At 34.3% G+C, this 25,315-nt stretch overlaps 1 protein-coding gene across 1 annotated transcript in view; it reads right to left on the reverse strand.

Annotated features, from left to right (window-relative positions):
• The window catches only part of LOC145279720 (lens fiber membrane intrinsic protein-like), a 311,829-nt gene extending 287,687 nt beyond the window's left edge, over nucleotides 1–24,142 (reverse strand). Inside the window, exon 1 of the mRNA XM_080131010.1 lies at nucleotides 23,376–24,142. Coding sequence (XP_079987136.1) covers nucleotides 23,376–23,592 — 217 coding nt within the window. The 5' untranslated portion in view covers nucleotides 23,593–24,142. The remainder of the gene's footprint in view (nucleotides 1–23,375) is intronic.
• Nucleotides 24,143–25,315: the final 1,173 nt, after the last annotated feature.

Raw genomic sequence — 25,315 nt, forward strand, 5'->3', positions numbered from 1 at the left:
GTCTTTGCCGTTGCGTCCACCGCCAACCGGAAGTTGCGTAAGTTTAAATTAAGGCTAGTTAATCGAAAAGAGGGAATAACTTTCGGAAATATCGACGAAAAAAGCGACCCCTCCTTGTAGAAAAGAGCCCAGTTGAGGAAGAAGTAATTAATATTTTTCAGCCACTTTTTTGATATTTGTCGTCCGAAAATTCGAGCTTGGAAACGATACCGATCTCATAAAAATCCGTCGCCTCTGTCGAAAGTTTCAGGCAGGCAGACATGCATACATACGCACATCCGGTCGTAAAATACGTTTAAATTTCATCATTTAATTTATGTAGATTTTGTATTTATTTTTACAGACAATTTTCTATTGATTATATATATATATATATATATATATATATATATATATATATATATATATATATATATATATATAGTGATCCACATACAGTACTGTTTCGCTGTTTCACAGCTCATCAGTGCGGCTAGACAGGCAACTACCTCAAGCCAGGATTGAAACCCGACCGTCTGTACGACAGTCAAGGCTCCTAACCATTACGCTATTGGCGGCTGCTGTGCGAGTAGTGAGTATAACGATGTTTTGACATCGTCCGAAATACCTCCGCTCGATTTGTTTAGTGGCTACATATAGTAGTGGCCACCCGGCATGGCCTGGTCTTAAAACACTTTTAAATATAATATTACATATTTTCAGATTCATATTTATTATTATAGAGTTAATACTCTATTGATAATTATATTGTACCCAATATATAGTAGTGATTTTAAAAGTTTGTTTTTACATATGACTTCTGTCCCATAAGCTGAAATCGAAACCAAAATGTTTATCAGTTCAGCATTATTCATAAGCATCTGAGAAACCAAAAATTGGATATCAAGCAGCTAGAAATTAACGTATAATGCATATTTGCGCATGTGTATAGGAGAAATTTATATCGACTTACGTCAAATGCCAATTTTATAAATTTTGATCCCTTAGTAGATATTTATACCGGCTAAAAACCAAATCGAGTTGTTTCCCTATATATCAAGTTTCAAGAATGTAGACTAAAGATTGACAAAGTAGTTTGGTAGAGATGTCCTTCAAACAGACAAAATCACTTATATATATATATATATATATATATATATATATATATATATATATATATATATATATATATATATTAATTTAAAGACAGAAACATAAAAAATAATGAATTAAAAATTGATAAAAATGGATACAAACGTTCAGAATAGGAATGTATGGATGCACGCCTGGAAAAAAAAGAAATCTGACACCCTACCTCCTCTTATTATCATGACTTCATTTTGAAACAGCGTTTCGATTGGCTGAAATTTTGGGCTTCCTTATAATTGTGTTTACAATATCTTAGTTTGTTGCGTTTTTGGCGAACAGTAAATTACTTGCTTTTTGGGGGCTAATTAAGTTATTTTTGCACAAACAATGTGTCTTTTTTAATTAATTCAATATCTTAGGACTTTACGTTACTAATTATCTTTGAAATAGACCCAGAAAACTAATATTTATCTTTTAAAGGAGTTTTACAATGAATTTATTTTTACAAATATTTTTTATCCTTTAGGAAATTAACTTTAGTCCTTAATCTTTCAAATACAATCAAAAAGTAGTCGGAAACCTACAAAAAAAATTATGATAAATCGGCTTTCAAAAGTAGGGCCCCCTATTTTTGTCCGCCCATTTTCGCCCGTACCTATTATATATATATATATATATATATATATATATATATATATATATATATATATAAGACTATATATATATATATATATATATATATATATATATATATATATACTAGCATGTGTGCGAAAAGTGTCTACCAAACTCCTTTTTGAATATTTCGTCTACGGAGTTGAAATTTGATATATATGGCAGTTGAACCTGTAGCACACTTTCATGTCAGTTTTCAACCGGCAAAAATTACTGCTAACTAGTCAAAATTTAAAACAAAACAGTTGACCTTGGAACGGTAAGTCGAATAAACCATTACTCCTGCTGTGTCCTTTTGCGCATGATAAAATCAAACATTCATAGCTCAAAGTCAATAAATTTTTTACTATCGGTCTCCATCTGTCGGTACCTGAGACGGTAACAATGCTGGAGAGATAAATAATGACTAAGAGTAAGAACAGAGCTGTAAAGTAGAAATTTACAAATAGTTTTTATTATTCGACAGAATACTCCAAAATGGTGTTCTAGGAAATCCTTTATCTGCGGAGTTCCAAAGAATACTAATTCGTCTCATCAGAGGAAGAACTGTTAGCAAAATAATCAGATAATTTTCATTTCCATCAAGTCAAAAATGAAAGCATTATTTTGGCTGTCTTCAAATTCTTAAACTCTAATTTCTGACGCTTTGTTTTCAACTTGGACTACTGAAGCGAGCACCTGTTGCAACTGGTAACCTCCATTACACTGGACTTTTTCTTTCTATACGGTTGGTTGTTTTTTGCCTTAATGTTAAACTCTAAATGAACTGTTCGTATGAACTGTTTTCACATATATATATTCTTATGTTTTTTTAAGATTTGTGACTAAAACACATAAAACTTTTAATTTCATCCGATGCAGTAACCCACAAATACATAGAAATGCTAATACTTAGCGTGACTATCTGATTATTTTGCTAACAGATTTTTTCTCTGAGAAGAATTAGCATTCTTTGAAACTCCGCGGATTAAAGATTTCCTAGCACACCAGTGTTTGAGTATTCTGCTGAATAACAAAAACTATTTGTACATTTCTACTTTACAGCTCTGTTCTTACTATTATTTATCGTAAGCTCTACTATCTTCAGTGAATGTATTGAGCTTTTTTATTTGGTTGCAATGAAGATAAAATAACTACATTTATATCTGTTTTTTTTTTTTAGTTTGCGTTTTCCTTGATTAGTAAACCCCTAAAAGCTTTCTTATGTATATATGTGTGTGTATGTGTGCGTGTGTGTGTGCAAACATTATCATATTTACCATGTATATATATGTGTGTGTCTGTCTTTATCTGTATATATGTATACATGTATGTATATGTGAATATTCACGCACACGCATATTTGTGTGTATATATATATATAAGTGTATATATATATATATATATATATATATATATATATATATATATATATATATATATATATATATAAAAGCTTTCTCAAGACAATCATTGACCATCCATCTTGAGAAAGCCCGCATAAGACGGGCGAAACGTCGAGCCTCTAGGTCTCCATTTTAAATTTCATATCGTCAGATTTCATCCATTTTAATAATCATATATATATATATATATATATATATATATATATATATATATATATATATATATATATATTGTCCAATGTATAACGTTTCATCTGTCTTGATTGGTTAGGAATTATCTCTATTTTTGTAGTGATTTGAAATAAGGTAACATTCAAACTAGCCGTTACCTACTTATTTTTGTGATACTTTTTTTTATATAATATGGGAGATATGCCAAGTTTTTTATTTGGCGAATTCTTTGAGAATCGTAACGAGATATGAAATATGAAAATCGGTAACTTCCAATATATATTTTAATAGCAAACCAACTCCCTTTTCAAAATCCAAGTAATTTGTGTCGATTTTTAAAGTCAAACTTGTTCAAATCACTAAAAATTAGTCTTGAAACAAGGCAGTTTTTTTTTGTTGAACTCGAAGCCGGCGTAATTTACCGAGAAAAGAGAAAAAAGTAAAATAGTAGAACCTTATAAATCAATGCATCGATTCAAATAGTCCGTCTAATTGTACCTATCAAAAATAAAAGCGCTCAATGCCAATAATTCAAGGTTGATATAAACCCCCTCACACACACACACACACACACACACACACACACACACACACACACACACACACACACACACACACACACACACACATACACACTTGAGGCAGTTGCCTGTGTAGCCGCACTGATGAGCTATAAAACAGCGAAACAGTACTGTATGTGGATGATTATATATATATATATATATATATATATATATATATATATATATATATATATATATATATTGCTTCCATCGGCACTGCCAAGGTTTCGACCGAACGGACTTTCATAGTCAAGTTGGCTTTTGAAGTGTTAGATCAAAACTTTACAATATCGATATAAACTAGAAACAATATTATTATAATTATTATTAGTAGTAGTATTGGTAGTAGTAGTAGTAGTAGTAGCTGATATAAGCTCTACTTATTATAGTACTGAGCACTTTTATATTTTCTATATACCATCTAACAAAATTATAACAAAATGATAGATTGTGTAATAAACTTTGACCAGGATCAAGTGACAGCAAGCCAGTTCATATTATGGTTAATCAAAACATTCTGATCTTATCCGGAGATCTAGGATTGGGCATTGATTTGTGTTGCCCATAACATCTTCTTTGTACGTGTGTTTATATTTACAATGGATTCCTTAATATGTGTGGAGCGGAAATCAATGGAATTTTATGCAGTTTGAATATGTCAGATTTTCCAGGTATGACACTGGCAAAGACGGCAACATTTCTTTGTGATTAGCCATAATGCTTCCACTACTGCAGGTGCTGTCGTTGTTTTAATCTGCTACATTTCGCCAACCCCCACTTCAACATCCTTACATTTGCAAATCCTTTGACAAAGACATTGCAGCCGGGAACCACCTTATCAATAAGAAAGTACGTTTTATCCTTGAAATCATTTATTATGATCTTGGTATTGGATTTTTCTATCGATATAAAGGTATACTATTATTATTATTTACTCACTAGGAGTAGTCATACAGGCCAATCATCAAGGAGTGCTCTTTGAGAACAACTTATGGCGTTCTCTGGGTGAGTGACAACAAGTCTCCCCAGATTTTCAGTACTCTACCTCTTTCGATAACCTTTGCAAAAGAATTTGCGTTATCGGAAAAGCCTCTTACCATTGATTGCTCGTTGGCAGAGACTATCGGTCTTCACTGGAATTTGAGTGGCAATAATCCTCCTTAAGGTCCCAGCCCTTTTAGCATGCATCTAGCGGAGGTCTGGCTAGTGCTTTCTCTCCTCGGTCTTTTTACCTTTCTTGGTCCTCCTCACTTATTTGATTTGGTGCCAGTTTATGATGGCATACACACACACGAAAGGGGGTGATCGGAACGTAAAGGAGTACTTTACAATTATATCGTTTCAGTTTCCATGATTCCATGTGATGTTCCTTTATGTTTTACATCTGTAGCTGTTTCGGTGTCCAGTTTGTGTCTGTAGTTCAAGTGTGGTGTTAGTCTCAACATTCAAGGGTCTTCCCTTATATTTCGGCAGTTTTCATATTTGTTATCCGTTGTATCTTGTCAGCTATCCCTTTGATTCCAATCTCTCCCATTCTTTTTTCAAAGTTTTTCCATATTGTTCTTGGCACTCCTATTATTACTGGTGTTATCTTGACTTCTTCGTTTTCCAGATCTCTTTGAGTTCTCTGGCCAATTCCATGTATCTGCTTTACTTCTCAGTCTCCTTGATCTTCACTCTGTGGTCTGCTAGAACGGCAACATCTACAATCTGGCAGGACTTTTCCTTCTTGTTAACTATTATGACATCCGGTCTTCTTACTTGGATGTGTTTATCCGTTTGTATATCCATGTTCCATAGGATCTTGTGAATTTCATTTTCCAGTACTGCTGCTGGTCTTTCTTGTACAATTTGTCTGAGTGTTCAAGATGCAATTGTCTACATAATTGCCAATGTTCTGCTTTCCTCTCTTGATCGTCTCTAATATTGTAATATTCTTTGTGGTGGTTGTTATTATGCGTCTTATTGTTTCGTCTCTTTGTCCGCAGTGTCTGCATTTACTTTTTTCTTGTCGATCCTTCTTTTGATGTGGTTGATTCTAATTGTGTTATTTTGTGCGGCTGTTATTAGTGATTCAGTTGCCCTATTTAGGTTCTCTTTTTGTAGCCATTTCCAAGTGTTTTTGTTAGTCCCATCGTTTGTAATCTTTATGAATCGCCCGTGTAGCTGTTTCTTTTCCCATTTTTCCTTCCTCGTTTTATTCCTCGCCTCTTCTTTTTCTTGTTTGTTTCTTGGGTGTCTCTTGCTCTGGTAATTATTCTTTCGGTGTTCTTTATTATTTATTTTTCTAATTCTTGTTTGTGTTGCTTACGCAGTCTTCTATACAAACCAGCTCTCTTCCTCAACTTTTCCTTTTCACATAGAGTCGGTCAGTATCATACTTTGGGTGTAGTGCATTGTGTATTGTTATGAGTTTCCTTGTATCCTGGTCGAGAATCCTCAGATCTTCTTTGGTTCAACTAATAAACGATCCAGACCATCTTACTAGTGTCACTGCCCGCATGTTTATTCCTTTACTTAGGTTTCTACTATATAGTTTAGTTTCGAGGAGTTTTCTTGCCCTTCTGATGTATTCCTTTCCAATTTTATGTTTCATTTTTGTTGTTTTGATGGTGTCTGCTTCCAGAACTCCCAAGTATTTATAGCTAGCATGCTCACCTAATGCCCTCAGCTTTGTTTTATTGGGAAGTACAATACCTTCTTTTACTTCCAGTTTTCCCCTCCTCATGATCGGCAAGGCACACTTTTTCATACAGAATTCCATTTGGATATCCTGGCTGAAGATTCTGGTTGTGTTTATTAGTGTCTCTATTTCTGTCTTTGTTTTGGTAAACAGTTTCAGGTCATCCATGTACATTAGGTGGTCCCTTCTTTCATCTGTATTAATGAACTTGTATCCAGCTTGTTTATTGTTCAAGGCCATCATGGCAATGATGAACAGTAGTGGTGATAGTGAATAGCCTTATTATTATTATTATCATTATTATTATCATTATTATTATTATTATTATTATTATTATTATTATTATTATTATTATTGGCTCACAAAGAGCTTTCACACAGGTCTTCAGAGATCTTTCCCTGAAAACAGCCTGTGGTGTTACTTGGAAGCTGAGTGACATCAAGTCTCCCCAGGTTTCCAGTACTCTTCTTTCGATAACATTTGCAAATAAATTTGCATTATCGCAACAGCTGCTTGCCATTGATTTCTCGTTGGCAGCAGCTATTCGACTTTGCTGGGATTTGAGTGGCAATATGCCTCCCCAAGGTCCCAGTTCTCTTATCTGGCTGAGGTCTGGTCAGTTCATCGGTCTTTCCTTCCTCCTTGATGCTACTTGGTTATTTGCTCTCGGATTTTTAGGGGGGGCAGTTATGTGGCAATGGGGGAAGGGTTGGGTTAAAAAACTTATAGATATACGGTTTCAGTGTTCTTGGTTATTTGTACTCACTAGTCACACATCAGTGATTGCTCACTGATGATAACTAGCGGTGTTCCTTTGAGTTTGAATAAAAACAAGTTTCCTAATATTTCTAGGACTCTCCACCTCTTTAGATAACCATTAAATCAATTTTACATTATTACAACAGCCGCTTACAATTGATTTCTTACTGATAACGACTATTAGTTTTCTCTGGGTTTTAGGTGGAAATAAGCCTACTCAATGTCCCGATACTCTCCGTGCCATTCCAGCAGAAATCTGGTTAGTGCTCTCTCTTCTCGACCTTTCCACCTTCCTTGACCTTTTAGCACTAGTTTGCGGAGTATGAGCCAGAGCTGTTGCCATCATTAACTAGACTTTATCAATGATTGCTCACGACAAAAAACAGTGATACTTTGGAGTCTGACTGACAACATGTCTCAATAGTTTTACAGCACTCACTGTTTCATTCAGAAACCGTTGCAAGTTATTTTGCATTATCACAAGTCATTTATCATTGGTAAAGATCTGCTCGTTTTGTCTGGAATTTTAATAGCAATAACCCTCCCTAAGGTTCCAGTATTATTCACACTCTTCAAGTGGATGTCAGCATGGTGATGTATCTTCACAGTCTTTCCATCTTCCCTGAACTTTCAAAACCATTTATGTGGTACCAGCCGAAGCCAGTGTCACTACACTTTTGTGCGTTTGCGTAAGAAGTGGGATGTTTGTTTATTGGATACATTATTATTATTATTATTATTATTATTATTATTATTATTATTATTATTATTTTCGTTAACTTTACAATGTTATGATGTTTTACACTAGTTCTTTTCATCCAAGAGCAGGCTTTTACACCAAAGATAAGGAGTATAGTCAACGAGTCAGTTAGACGGAAAGCATCTGGCGTAGGATGCTTGCTGTGCTAAACAGAACTGACTTCTGGGGTATGATGATGTTTTACTTGATTCCCAAGGAGTTCAACTTTTTCTCAAGATCATTTGGAATTGATGCATGTGCACCTATGATGATTGGAACGATAGCAATCTCCACCATCAGTTTCTGATAGTTCCGTAGTTTCTTATTCTTTCTTGCCTGCTAAGTTGGGCTCGTTTGGGCAAGCCACATCAATAATTTAGCATTCATTGGTTTTTGTTCACAACTGCAATAACCGTTTGTTTGGTTTTTTTTTTTTGGTTTTTTTTTGTGAGTTATCTTTCCGTCACACTGAACGTTGAAGTTCCAGAGAATCTTAATGTCCTCATTTTTCACTACTGCTTCTGGATGATGGAACCACTGGGCTGTTACTTGGATTCCAAAATTTTGGCATAAACTCCAATGCATATTTGCACATACTTTGTCATGACGACGTTTGTCCTCTTTTTGAGCAAGTGTAGAACACGCACTATTATCATTATTATTATTATTATTATTATTATTATTATTATTATTATTATTATTATTTGAACTCACTAGGAATTCTCACACAGGTTATCATCAGCGATCACTCAGTGACAACAAGCAATATAGTTTATTGGAGTTTATGGTGACAAGCTTTCTCCAAATTTCCAGCACTCTCCACCTCTTTCAATAAACTTTGCAAATGAATTTGCGTTACTGCAACAACCGCTTAATATTGATTTCTCACTGGCAACAACCATTGATTCTCACTGGAATTTGGATGGCAACAAGCCTCTCCAATATCTCAGTCCTCTTCGCACTCGTCCAGTGGAAGTCTGGTTAATGCTTTCTCTCTTCAGCCTTTCCACCTTACTTGACCGTGTTATTATTATTATTATTATTAGTAGTAGTAGTAGTAGTAGTAGTAGTAGTAGTAGTACTCTCTAGAAATTCTCACACAGGTCATCATAATAATAATAATCGAAGATGTACGCTGGAGTCTCGGTGATAACAAGTTTTAGTACTCTCTAACATTTGAAAATAACTTCGTGTTATTGCAACAGCTCCTTACTATTGATTTTTCACTGACAATCGCCAATGGTGTTCAGTGGAATTTGGGAGGCAATGAACCTCCCTCAAGATCCTAGTACACTTTGCACTTATCCAGGGGGGGGCATTGTTAATATTTTCTCTCCTCGGCCCTTCCATCCTCTTTGAACCTTCACAACTATTTTGTGTGGTATCAATCGAGTAGTAGTAGTAGTAGTAGTAGTAGTAGTAGTAGTAGTAGTAGTAGTAGTAGTTACTCGCTTGGAGCTTTAAAACAGGCTAGCAACAACAGGTAGTATCCCCTGGGAATATAGAGACAACAAATCTCCCCAAATTTCCAGTACTCTTCGTTGATCTTCACTTGAATTTAAATCACAAGTGTGCCTCCCTAGAATTGTGTGTGTGTGTGTGTGTGTGTGTGTGTGTGTGTGTGTGTGTGTGTGTGTGTGTGTGTGTGTGTGTGTTTTACATCTCTTGCCAGAAATGTAGTTGCTTCGCTTCTTAGTCTCGTCTTCTGTTTCCAGTTTCTCTGTTAATTTTAACGGTTCTTTGTGTGTGGGGGTAATTTGTCCTTTTGTATATGGGGGCAATGAATTTTTTTTTTAGTTATTTTATATTTTGTATCCCTGTGAAGGAGACAAATACACAAGTACAAACTAAAATTATTAACTCGTTTATTTTATTTTATTTTTTTTATTTTATTAATTAGGAATCACTAAATATCCGGACTCTTTGGTGAAGGGGGTCATCATCCATAACTAGATAGCGTACCGGAGACCTATAGACCCACTGAAAATAGAGCTGTTCTCTTGTCGATCAAGGATTGTTGTTCCCATAGTAAAAATTTAGCTTTCCCCGGCATCGATTTATGCGTAGATAATATACATTACGCATTGTAGTTGTATACCTACCAGTCTAACTCCGTCTTTTAATCAATCAATAACATCATTCAGGTGCATGATCATTAGTTTTCTAGTTTTCTAAGTATCTGTGTTTTTCTTTTATCTGGCCTATGAAAGGTCCAGAATATTTGACTGAAGATACCGTTTAGCTATTTATTCTTTTTATTAATTTTTATATTAAATAATTCAGTTTCTATGAAGCTTTCTATTTTGGGGTCTAGCTAACATCAAGTCTCTTCAATATTGCAATATCACCTGCTCTATCCCATTATTATTGTAATTCACCTGGTGTTACCACGTCATACGTTACTGTTTCTTTTAAGTCATTATAGCAACTCGCATTGTTCTCGCATCAGCCGTTAAGGATTGAGCATTCGCTGATAAATTTCAATGGAATTTGACTGACAATAAACCTCGTCAGAATTTCAGTAAAACCAGTGGAGGGTTGAATAGTGCTATATTTACTTAGTCTTTTCAACCTATCACACCGGCCATTTTTGCGTTACAAATGATGTATGTCTGTGATTTCATTTTTATAGGGCGTCATGAAAACAATAATTGGCACGATGGCTAAGTGTTTAAAAACATGGACTGGAAACATGAGTGTGCCAAGTTCAAATCCAATCCAATAGAAACACTTTCACCAAACCTACAACTAACCTTGTATCTAACCTTCTGGGTGAGAGATAAATAAAATATTCGGCTAAATTTATTTTCACATAATAACTGTACCTAAATCTAAACACAGATAAATATATATATATATTAATCATTAAATGAATAATATATATGTGCGTGTGTTTGTGTATACTTGTTTTTCCTTCCTCAACACCGACAACATTCAATTCTTTGCATTGTGGTCGTCTTCTAATTCGTACCTGTATACATAACTCACACAATGCTTCAAGCAAACTATATTTCATTATATATATGTGTGTGTGTGTGTGTGTGTGTGTGTGTGTGTGTGTGTGTGTGTGTGTGTGTGTGTGTGTGTGTGTGTGTGTGTGTGTGTGTGTGTGTGCCAAAATTTGCCTAAATTAAATGAGAAATAATGATGCTTCGGTTGGAAGGAAATGTTCGCTCGATTTGGTATAGAAGTAGAAGAACAAGCACAAGAAGAAGAAGAAGAAGAAGAAGAAGAAGAAGAAGAAGAAGAAGAAGAACAACAACAACAACAACAACAACAGCAAGAACATAAACAAGGGATGCTGGTGGTTCTGATGAAGATGATGATGATGATGAAGAAGAAGGACGAGAAAAAAGAACGAGAAAAAAAAACGAAAAGAAGAAAACGACCAAAAGTAACAATAAAGTAACAAAATAAGGAAAAGAAGAAGGAAAAGATGAGGCGCACTTTCTTAAAATCGTCGTCAATATCCATAGTAACATTCCATATATACTTCGTTACAATCGCTATAGATTAATAAAATGATGTTACTACATTTAGAGTATCTGTGTGTGTGCGTATTTCTCGTCTCTATGTAATTAACACATTATTATCTGTTATTTACCAGCAATTGGATTGTAAGTCTGCTGCGCGTGAAAATAATAAAAACCGGCCTTTCTAAATGGATACGCGACAAATCAACAAACGAACACACACACACACACACACACACACACATACACACACACACACACACAATACACACACACATACAGTCAAATGTATTGCGCGTGTATCTTCTTTGTCTTATTTTGTCTGGATCCGTTTTACAAAGATGGGTTTACTTGGGTGTGCATCCTACATCAAACCTTCTGATTGCCACACGTATGATTGTTTTGAATGACAATCAATCGCATGAGAATCTTGACGATAAAAAAAATTCTAAGCATAAATTAATAATAAATTAGTTCCAGTACAAGAGGTACCAAATACCAGAAAAGCACCCACAATGTAACAACGAACCTCCACAAAAATATAACGCGTAATATTTAACGTTTACCGTTTTATATTTCGTTAAATTTATTTTTACTACAGGGATCACTAACACACTTCTTAGCCCACAAAAGTACCACTCCACAATTAGTAGGTCCTCACAAGTCTCCAGTATGCTATCCAGTTACGGGTAATGACCCCTAAACCAAAAACTACGTCGTCTATAAGCAAAAACAGTTCTGATATTTCGTGATAAATAAAATAAAACATAAATAAATAAATAAATAAATAACGGGTTAATATTTTTAGTTTCTCCCTGTGTATTTGTCTCCCTAAGGAGGCCAAACTAGACACAATGTCGGACTTTAAGATGTGTGTGTGTGTGTGTGTGTGTGTGTGTGTGTGTGTGTGTGTGTGTGTGTGTGTGTGTGTGTGTGGACGGGGTATCCAGTTCCCTCCAAAAAGGGGAACGCTTCTACCGTTTCCCCGTCTTCATGTCAAAGAGAAGGAAGGAATGCAAACACTTTTAGTAGGGGGACAAAAATCATTGATTCTTTGCTATACGAAGGGATGATTGTATATGCGAAGGAGAGGAGGGATGCTGGTGCGCGTGCGTGTGTAGGTGTTTAAAAGTATTTCAATATCTATTTATATACATGCAAATATATTAATTATAAATGCGTAAAGAGGGTTGTATTAATGGTTAACACAGTTGAGGGATATATTGAAACACTTCTGAAGAATGAATAAAACAAAAAACTGATAAAGCCAAATTCGTTATTATTTATCATTGTTTAAATGCTCTATCTGAAAAGATATTGAGTGGTTCATCGCGTTTATGTTTTAATTTGACTAAGTTGTCGTAATCATGTCTGGATGACGATTTTAAAATTTATTTTGCTGAGATGAGGGAGCAGAAATCATTTTAAGAGAAAAAAAATATAAGCGATTGATCATCCCCGACTTTCCCTTATATATATATATATATATATATATATATATATATATATATATATATATATATATATATATATATATGTGCATGTGTGTACGCCTGTGCGTGTGTAAGTATGCGTTTAATAATATTTTATAAATATGCATTAACTTTTATTTTTCTGTATATTTTTGTATTTATACATATTTTATACACATTCACATATATATATGTATACACACACACACACACACACACACACACACACACACACACACATATATATATGGTGCAAAAATAATGTTTTTTGACGTTCTTCATCTCAAAAAGCGGCATTATTTTTGCACCAACCGTGTGTATGTATATATATATATATATATATATATATATATATATATATATATATACACACACACACACACACGGTTGGTGCACGGTATTAGCAAAAGTACCCGTCGTTGACTGGGTTCAAAAACAGCCTACAGACTCTGATTTATGAAATTATGATAAGTTATGAAAAGGAAGGGTTGTAAAGAGATAGCTTCGAATTTGGGGGTATCAAAACCAAAGCAAAATATGATGAAAGTAAAAATAAAATAGATAAACCCCATAATTTATTATACCATACCTGTTCACACTGAAACACTTATCACAATATTCTGTAGATCTATATTAAAAAACCTTGTTAAACTTTGTGACATATTTCCATTCTATGGAGGTCAGGCGCGAACGAACACACCATAATTTTATTATACCATATTTCTTCAAACTGAAACATAATTATCAAAGTATACTTACGCAGATAGATATGAAAAGTCTTTATTAAAGTTTGTGCCTCTTTCCATTCTATGGAGGTCAGGTGCGAACGCAGACCTCACAATTTTATTATACCATCCCTATTTAAGTTAAAACATACTTATCAAAGTATTATTATGTACATCTATATCAAAAACTCTTGTAAACGTTTTTTTTTTGTTTAAATTTTTACATTTTTTATTTCTATACTTTGTGGACCAGGCGCGTACGCAGACCCCACAATTTTAATGAATCTTCATTATGCCAGATCAAACATACCCATTCCTGTGTCTCGATACATCTTCTATCATTATATGTGATCAGTTTTCTATAATAGTCAACCATCTAGGAGCCTATTCGTGACCAGACACACACACACAGACGTTCAGCTTTATATTATAGAAGATATATATATATATATATATATATATATATATATATATATATATATATATATATATATATATATATATATATATAAAACTGCAAATTATAATTTACAAGAATTTATTGTTCAACAAACAAAAAAATATTAAGATTTTCTTAATCTGTGGAGTTACAAAGAATGCATTCTTTGCATCAGGGGAAAGATATTAGCAAATAATGAAATAGCGAAGCTATAATTTTACTGTTATTGTATATATATATATATATATATATATATATATATATATATATATATATATATATATATATATAGAGATATATAGAGATATATATATATATATTGTCATTCACAGCTGTTTTGTTATTTTATGACCTATCAGTGTGACTAAACATAGCGTATTAACCTCGAGACTTGGAACTCGGGCCTACTTCCAACCGTAACAAGTCTAATGTCTAACCATCTAAGGTAACTAACTCATTACATGGTTAAAAGAAGTTATAAGTGATTTATTTTTCAAAATTACATTCTAGTAACTTAGATAAATCGATCCTTTTACGAACAGATATTACACTATGCATAGTGGAAGCCATCATTTTACTCTACCAGAGCAGTCCACACATAGGGCAGCATGCGCCAGCATTAGATTTGGTTAGAACAGACGTAAATCAATCTGGTGAAGTTTGCAGTATTTATTCAACAGTACTCACTACTATATAGAGCAGTACTTGTCCTTTGCGATACCAACATCCATTTTATTATAAAAATATATATGTATATATATTTACATGGATGTCACCACTTATCAAGGCCTAGAAGCCACTCAGGGATAAGGGTTATTTTGTGTACAGTAATCAATGGGATAGTATTGCAGTATTCATTAGCATTGGAGATTTGATAAAGTGTTATTACTTAAGGGGGCAGTTCATCAATTTGTTTATGTTGGACTTGAAGACATCCATGCTGAAGTCAGGAGGGAAACAGGCAAGCGGTAGAGAGTTCCACAGCCGTGCAGTTCTAAGAAAGAAGCTTTGTTCATGAAATCTACGTTTTGGGGGAAAATTATTGATAGTGGTTTCAGCTAGACGAGTGTTTATCGTGATGAAAGATTGGCGAGGGGGGGGCCAGAAATTGGAGCTCAGACGAGCATCTGCCATGGAAATAAAGATAGAACAAAGATAGGCTCGCAATGTCTCTTTTGTGGGAGAGAGGTTGCAGGAAAGAGAAAAGGGCATCCCCAACTAAACCACGAAGTCTATTTTTACTTTGTCAAGGCAGGATAGGCTGTTTTTAGCAGCTCCTACCCAGATGTGTCAGCAGTATTCCATTCTTGGACGTACTTGGCTTTTATATAGATAGAGAATTGCATCATATATGTGTGTGTGCGTGTGTTTAATGGTTAGAAGCACTCATCAGTTTCTATTCACATTAAAGAATCATGATATGGCGAAACAGCTGTTTGTGGATGAAGAACGCATTTTAACTCAAAATCTACAGCTATATAAACTCTTTTATCGATATTAAGCACTATAACGTGATAAATGTAGCAACTAATACAAAATAATATATAACATTCTGTTCACATAAATTAACGCTTCTTTCTGAATACATTTTGTATCAATATATTCAGTCCTTATTTATTTTCCTCGCCAAGAGAGTAAGATCGATTTTTGAATATGGAGAAAATCCAGCTCTCAAAACGGGAATGTGTATTTGGACCAAAAATTATAAGAAAATGTCTAAATCTAAACAGATTTCACTTTCTCTGACCAAGGATAGAACAGATGCTGTACTTTTATCTTTGTTCGACGCCTAAAAACGTTCATTTAGTTTATCCGTATCTATGTCATATTATCTGCACGTACGCATCTGCTTATCCCTCTTTGTTTGTACCCAAGGTTCTATCTTTATTTTTCTATCCTATTTTTTCATATCTATCGATCGATACGCTAGTTCTATCTATATCTATATCTATATATTAAGTATGTTAATATCTGTCTGTCGGTTCATCATGTCCATTTCATCTCGTAGTTTATGAGACACAAATCTTTATTGGCTTTCTAGCTATGAGCAACGTGTAGTATTGCTCCTTTGCTCACTCCTTGTCTAATTTCAATGAAATCCTTGTGTATATGTATATTTATGTACTAAACAAATTCAAATCTATTCGGAGATATCTTAAGTAGAACGGTCCCTAATGTGAATGTGGTATTGTGGTGATTCAAATCGTTTTAGTAGAGTAGACATTTGTTACTATTTCCGACCTGGGATAACCAAGGATACTCATTTTTACGCCAACACCTTTGAACAGCCTTGTGCCTAATTTGTTGTTAATGTCAATTTTTGATATTTCTGCAAATAAATATTGCAAAGTGTAGTATCTGTTCTGATGCTACATTTAATCTTTTCTATCCTCGGTCATTGCAGAAATCGCTTCTTAACTGTGTCATTTTTTTATTTTTGTTTCAATCCAGAGTGAATCTTTTGGGGGCAGCTGGATTTTCTCGATATAAAACCGACCTTATGTCTAACTCTGTTCTTTTTATTATTATTGCGTTTTCACCCTCAGCAAGGCACAGTGACATTTTGATGTAGGGGCTACTATCTGGGACATAATTCGCAGGGATACTATGTAGGGAGTTGAGCAGCAAGGCGTCTGTTTACATTACACTTGAACCTCTGCATGTCAGTACAGTCAGAGAAGCAGGAACCTGAAAAGAAATTCTAAAGTCTGGCAGTCCTAGGGAAAAAACTATTAGAGTAGAAGGTGTTCTTATATCTGGGAGTTTCTACTGTGCAGGGGTGGGATTTTGCTGCTTGTCGGGTTTGTCGAGAGGGTACAAGGGCTTGTAGTTCATCGGAGCACCTTCCATTAAAGTACTTGTAAAACAGGCAGAGAGATGCAACATTTCGTCGATGGGTCAATGGTTTAAGCCTAGATGGTAGTGCTGGACCTATTAGTTTGGCGACTCTCTTTTGAACCTTGTCTAAAAGGGAGAGACTAGTCGCAGATGCACCAGCCCAAATGTGGCAACAATGCTCCATACATGGGTGAATGGTGGGGAAGCAAGTTTATGTATTGAATTTGAATACATTCGGCTCCTCCACACAAGAATATGATTGACCAGTTTAAGTCATAAACACGTACGGGAATAGCAGTCTGAGAGAGACGTCGAAAGATACGCCAAAAGCCTAAAGTTTAAGCATATTACCAACTACGACTACGAACAAACGTTCATTAAGGCAACTGACTAAATTTTATTACACGATTAGTAGCGAAGACCACTCAACTACTTCAAACAAATATATCCCTCTCCGGAACATATCACAAGTGAATAGAAACCGTACTATATGCACAATAGTAGGTTCATTTAAGTAACAGTGGCACAATCGATAAATATTTTTGTTTTTTAATGTGTAAGAAAAAAGGGACCATAATACTTGACTTTAGCCTAGAAATTACTCTCAAATTTCAAAGGCTTCAAAATCACTTCTGAACTTGGCACGGCTACGAGGTTGGTCATTTGTTATCTACAATAATGAGACGAATGATTGGAAACGGTGTTTAGATCACAACATATGATGCTCGAACGCGGTTTTTCAAGCTTTCCCATTGTCCAACTGAAAGTAATTTTGGATTCGAATTAAAAGTTATAGACCAAATTCGATTTTTTTTTTTTTTTTACAAAAGAGTCACCACTTATCAAGGGCTAAAGGCTATCCGAGGATGAAGGTTGTCATTTCGAGATCTGTGCTTCATGCGATAGAACTGATCTTTCATATTATTTGGAGTATAGTTTAAGATCATATTTTTCATCTTGGGTGTTATTCACACAACATCTCATCCGATGTAACCTCAGTTTTTCTTCAGGTGCCTCTTGTCGAACTCTGGGATCTTTATATCAAACTTATGGAATTTCGGTGTACGGAATTTCGGTGTATGGAATTTCGTACAAAACCCTTTAAAAATCCCGAAACAGTTTATCTAGAAACCAAACGTAATACTTGACATTGGCCTATAAACTTTAATTGTTAGCCAAAGATAACTTTCTATTCACCAAATTAAAGGTTTCAAAATCACTTTCGAATTCTCTGCAATTATGAAACATTCAACAGCATTAATATTATTTTAAATATTATGAAAACAAAATATTGAACAAAGATGTTTACTCTGTCTATGAGGTCCTGGATATGACCTAAAACTATATCCGATGGTGAGGCCCCCAGCTTGCGGGCCTTGGGGAGTGTGAAGCCACCCTTTAATCGCCATTGCTCCCAGGTTCACTCTGACCCGGAGTGGTAGTACCTGTTAGGTCCCAACTATGGGTTAAATAGAATCCGACTTACAAAACAAATATCCTCCATTAAAAAATCGTTCCTCAAAATAACTAAATTCAACATTAAATAACTTGAAAAAGGTTGATATGCCGTAAAACAAAAACAACCAACCAACCAACTGTCTATGAGAATTTTTCCGAAAGGTTAGTTTATGTTACCAACTCAAAGAAAAGCAGTATTTTTCGATGGAGCCATTATTGTACAATCGAATCTCGTATTGTGGCAGATCTGATTTATGGTAGACCGACATATGCCTTATTCACGCTTTAATACTTTTTGCTAAGTGTGTACGCCGCCTTTTCTACCAAAAATAATAAAGAATATGAAAATTCATTGGTATGAACAAAAGGGAGTCTTTACTTGGTCGTTCTCTAAACTAAACATTGTAGAATGCAATGACCAGAATGAATTCTTGTCCATCCCCATATAAAAAAAACAAACAAAGAAAAATATAACTGCAACGAAATGAAAATATCATATTCCAAAAATCACGTAAATTTATCAAGTATTTTTATATGTAAAAAAGAAAATTAATTTTATGAGTAACAGAAGAGCGACTATCTTGTCTGCCATTTTGAAAATAATTTACAAAAAGGCAAAGCGAGATAACTCAAACTTGCAAGATCAATGCTAACGAATTCCCATTAATCACTTGAAAATGATATTCTTTATAAAAATAAAACTACTTGACCAATTTACATCATACAGATTTTTCTTTCTTTTTCTTTTTTCTTTTAAATAAAGGATATATTCTGGACAAGAACCCTAGAAAGTTCATTAATTTACTGATTATTACTCGATTTGTGAGGTGCCCTTGATATGTTGATCTTGTGCCATTCATACATAAACTTCGCCATTGAAAATATTTGTTTTCTCTTTCGATACGCTGTTCGCTTAATTCACTACTACGGTAGTAATACACACGAGATTTCCAGTAAAATCAATTTCCATCCTACAATTCATGGAGAAATGTCGGTCACAAACTGGAGATTAGTTTTACTTTATATTATTCACCAATACTGTAAAACAACTCGAAACAAACAAACGCAATTCGATTATTCTCAGATTGAAAAGAAAATTCCTGCACATTTTATTGACCCCCTCCCCTTTTTATCTTTTGTTTGTAGTTTTTCGTCAAGTGGGGAAGAGATTTTCAAAAAAGGGTGTCCATCTCTCTATTTGCCATAACACTGGATGAGATTCGTCAAAGAACACAGAAAATAAAACATAAACCGATTTAAAACAAAACATTTTTATCAGATGCCAACCTCCCTCCCCACCTGCGTCCATACTTCTCTAAGTGATTCGTAAATGAAGAATAAAAAGAATAAGAGGATGGGGGGAGGTAAGCAGAAGAGGAATGAGGAAGAGAAGACGAAGACAAAGAAAGAAGACGAAGAAGAAAAAGAAGCATATAGAGGAGGATAACAATAATAAAAAGAAGATGAAGAGGAGCAAGAAGAAAAAGAAGGAGAGGAAGAAAAGAAGGAGAGAAGTTGGAGGAAGATAAATAATTAAGCGCTATCTATGTTCCACCATTGCTGATCATATTGTCTCACCATCTACCTAATACGTATTAACCCTTTAGAGTGGCTTCTAAGCGATGACGCCCAAGTAAAAAAGGGGGAAATGGGGAAAAAAGAAGAAGAGAAAGAAGTAAATGGAAATAGAGAATAAGAATAAGAAGAAGAAGAAGAAGAAGAAGAAGAAGAAGAAGAAGAAGAAATATTGCTTTGTCCAAATGTGCAATACACTTTCGAACATGATTTCGTATTCCACCAAGAAAATAATGTATTTGTTGTTGTTGTTGTTGTTGTTGTTGTTGTTGTTGTTGTTACAGGGAATTGGATTACAAGAAGTGGAAAGACATTGTGTCAATTATTCTTGAAAAAGGAAAAAAAATGAATCTAGAAATGTTTGTGCTTACAGTTTCATATTCGATATGCGTTTTTTCTCATTAGCTACTTCTTTTTTCAATATTTAGTCGTAATTCGAAATAGATATATTATAAGCATTCATTAATAGTGACACACATATACATACTTCAAGACACGTTTCATATGTCAACAAACACACATTACACACACGTACACATGGGAGATGTGTATATATATATATATATATATATATATATATATATATATATATATATATATATATATATATATGCCCGCTCGCCCATGTTTTCTATCATTCACACTGAGGAAGATCGAAGGATCGGTCGAAAATGATGTGCTTTTGAAGGAAACATTTCTGTTTTTTTTTTTTTTTCAAAAGACTTTTTGTATTCCTACACGTCAACACACAGGAAATAAATACAGAAAAGATATAAACATTTATATATTATTCGTATTGATTTTTTATTCATACATATTAATATATATATATATATATATATATATATATATATATATATATATATATATATATATATATATATATATATATATATATATATATATAAGCAAAACCATAAAATTGTTTGAATGGCTATGAAAAAATGCAATCGTGTTTCAATCTCTCATTTCTTCATTCACAAATGGTCTGCATACACAGTTGAATTTGTGTAACCATTCAAATTCTATGTTTCTATTTTAAAGCTATACTTTGATATTGGGAGAAGATTTGAAATAGATACTGGAAAATACATGCTTTAACATCAACATAATATATATGAAGAAACAGCTGTTTTTTTTTTTAAATAAAAATCAATTTAGTTTGACATGATTTCATATCAGAAATCTATATTTCAGGTGTTACTACTTAATAAGGCCCAGAGGTCACTATATATATATATATATCCTAAATTTGTATTTGTTGTTCCGTTTTTACGGCATACTTTTTATATGTTTTCTTTGTGAAAAAGAACGCTATCTCTCGAAATTATAAAAGAGCTGTTAGCATCGAAGTTATATTTAACAGTAATTCCATATTTACTTATGTATATATGAAAACGTTTTCGAAAAATAAATAGATGTACGAAGATTTATCATTTAAATGCGACCTTCGTTTGTCTGTTTTGTTCATGTGTCACGTCATATCTATCTATCTAACTATCTACCTGTCTATCTGCCTGTCTATATATATACATATATATAAATATATATATATATATATATAGAGAGAGAGAGAGAGAGAGAGAAACATATATGCATGTGTGTGTGAGAGTATATATATATATATATATATATATATATATATATATATATATATATATATAGCAAGTTATGTATAGTGATTTATGGGAATATGTATGTGTAAGTAAAAGAGACGAGATTAGTAGTAATATGAAAATATACTTATGGCAAGTAAATTGCACAAAAGGTTTCAGTTTAATTCACAATGGAAAGCAGCAATTAGCTTGATGATTACTTCCGGGGATGAAACATAAACGTTACTGTGTAATTTACTTGCCATAAGTATATTTTCTTACAAAAAATGTCCTGGTTGGTATCTGAGGGCGCGTTTAATCAATTGGGAGAAACACACCCCAAGTCTTCGTTAAGACATGCATCTGGTAGTAAGAAAAGTTTAATGTAAAACCTAAGGTCTACTTTCTTTTCTGTCTTGTGGCAGCCATTGCGCCGGCTGAGATTAGCAGTTGCACCGACACAGTGCCTTCACCACTATAAACAAATTATCTGTGTGGATTTCCGAACAACTTAGTTGTTGTGGCACACCTGATTCGTCGAAATCGACAAGGAGTAACTATTATATATATATATATATATATATATATATATATATATATATATATATATATGTATATATATATGTGTGTGTGTGTGTGTGTGTGTGTGTGTGTGTGTGTGTGTGTGTAGAATCGCCGACGGTCGTCTAGTCGATCGAGTTTCAAATCATGTTTGAGGTAGTTGCTTCTCTAGCCACACTGATGAGCTGTGATAGAGCGAATCAGTACTGTATGTGGATGACTATATATATATATATGAATATATATATATATATATATATATATATACCTGTGCACACGCACACACACACACACACACACACACACACACACACTCCTGGCACATGCTTACTTACGTGTGTTGTATTCGCACACAAATGATCATAATTTTTGTGCACGATTGTCGGAGACGTACGCACGAATCATCATATCATTTAATCGTTCAAACGACTATAAATAAAGTCAGCAGAACAAAGTTTCACATATGTTTCAATGCAAAAAAACTTAAATGTTACTGGCTTTGCTTACTTAGTAAAAAGGCCAGCATCATCATCATTATTATCATCATATAAGAGGCAGACATTTTCCTCATCTCTGCCGAAAACGAGATTTACCTCGAGTCATCTTTATAATACAGGTATTCTCACATACAATAGTTTCGCCCCCACCCTTATTTTTTCTTCGTTATGTGCAAATAAACGATACAAGATGCAGAAAAGAATGATTGGTCATTAATTAATTGAATCATTTTAAATCTTCGTCATTGAAAGTTTTTTTTTTCCTTTTCAAAAGAAATATTGGTTTTAGAAGAAAAAGAAGTGTGCATCATTTTCTTTGAGAAATGGGGAAGGAATTGCCGACGATTCTAGCGTTTAAACAAAAATGTCTTACAACGATGTATAATTGCGTAAAATCTGCCTCCGTTTTTTTTTTGTTTGTTTGTTTGTTTTATTTTATTTATTTATTTATTTATTTATTGTAGCATGTTTGCCGTAGATAGGTTGATGGAACCTCGTAATTTCTAACAAAAACATTTATTGTTATGCATATTTATAATGATGTGATTAATAAGGTTAAGAATCTAGAAAAGAAAGCAACAGAGAGAAATCTATGTACAAAAGAGGATACACACACACACACACACACACACACACACACACAAAATAAATAAATAAATGGAAGAATTGAAGAAAAATCCAAATGCTTTTTGTACGAACCTCCAAGTTCCTTTTGAATAAGGAAATTGTTGTCAAACACCCATTTACAACTGGACGAATCACAATAAGCCCAAAGGCCGCGATGGTGGTTAGCGCCTTGCATTAACTCGGAACTTCGAAATTCAAGCCAATAAGGTGTAGCAAATGAGATGATAATAGCCAGGTTACTAATGACCAGGAAGAACAACGCTAGGATGACCATACAAGTAGTCCTCATTTTGGTAACGAACTAGTACAGTTGCGTGTTCTTTCGCAGACGACGGATTGTGGCCGCTGGAGTGCGCGTTTGTGTGTGTGGTGTGTATGCGTAGATGTGAACGCAGGGAACAACGACTACAACATCTACTTTTTGGGGGTCTTTTTTTTTTTTCTTTTCTTCTTCTTGATATTCCGGCTTGATTGCGCCTTCCTGCTTAACAGAGCAGGATCTCAATCAATAAACTATAAACTGGTGACACGTTCGGAACTTTGGACAGATTAATTGTATTAATCTTTAGAATTAGCGGGTGTGGGAGGGGGGCACTACACCACACGACAAAAGCCAATTTCTCCTAAAAAAAATTCTACAGTAACAATAATAACAGCGACACAGTCAGCAGTAGCAGCGGTAGCGACGGCGACGACAGCGGTACCAACTACTAGAGAAAAGCGAACGAAAGATGGTGGTGATGATGATGATGAAGATGGTGAAGAAGGAAGGAACGAGATCTCCTGCTACACACACAGTCGCAGAGTGTGTGTGAGAGAGTGTGTGTGTGTGTGTGTGTGTGTGTGTGTGTGTGTGTGTGTGTGTGTGTGTGTGTGTGTGAGAGAGAGAGAGAGAGAGAGAGAGAGAGAGAGAAGCGATCAACTCACACACGCTTCCAGATTAATGTATAAAGTCTCATCACGCACTCTCCTACATACACACCCATTGGCTACAAAACACGCGTTCAAGCATTGGCGTTGCTTGACTAATTAAAGTTTTGAGCAATGCCTGATTTTTTTTTTTAAACGAGGAAAGGCTTTGCGAGGAACCAATCTTATTCCCTGAGCGACTGCCGCTCTGACACGAAAAGTCTACATCATTGGAAGCAACAGTCGCCGCAAGTGATATATTAGAGTTTTACATGCCTGTCTTAAATGGAGCTTGTAGGAGAACATCTATTTCGGTGATTTTACATCGGCCTCCAAAAACCAACTAATAATAATTACTAGTTGTTCTATTACATATGTAGATAATTCGATAATTATTGTTTCTTTTTTTCTAAAATATTTAGTACCAATCTTAAAGGATATATATATATATATATATATATATATATATATATATATATATATATATACATATATATATGCAAAAGTATATGATCGAAGTGATTTATTTATATTTCTTCTCTCTCTCTCTCACATACACACACACACACACACACACACATACACTCACTCTGTCTTTCTCTCTTTCTCTCTTTCACACACGAACACACATATTCTAACTCTATCTATCTATCTATTACACATGCGTGCGCTAACGCGCATGCGCGCACACACAAAATTCCCGGTTTGTCAATTGTTCCAGCCTCCTCATCGCTCTCATGCGCTTGCTTGTTCGCTCTGTGTTATTCTGATTCTGTTCATATAAAACTGAACATGTGTTGTCGACTGAAGAAAAGAAAACGGCAAACGAAGAAAATACGACAAAAATCATTTTTATTTTATTTATTTTTACTCTTGTAAAAACACTGAATATCATCGGAAGATATAATGAGATGTGGAGAGATAAATGTTTGGAAAGAGGGGGGGGGGCGATGGAGTCTCTGTCGAACTACGCTGATTGTCTTTACTTTCTCGTTTCCTCCTTTCTTTTTCCTTCTTTCTTTAATTTTTTTATTCATGTTTTCCGTCCTTCTTTTCTACATTTCCTGGATGCAATTATCTTCGCTTTAAAAAAATAATTACTA

The sequence above is a fragment of the Euprymna scolopes genome, chromosome 7, assembly GCF_053919585.1.
Source record: "Euprymna scolopes isolate OS-2025 chromosome 7, ASM5391958v1, whole genome shotgun sequence".
Taxonomy (NCBI): Eukaryota; Metazoa; Mollusca; class Cephalopoda; order Sepiida; family Sepiolidae; genus Euprymna; species Euprymna scolopes.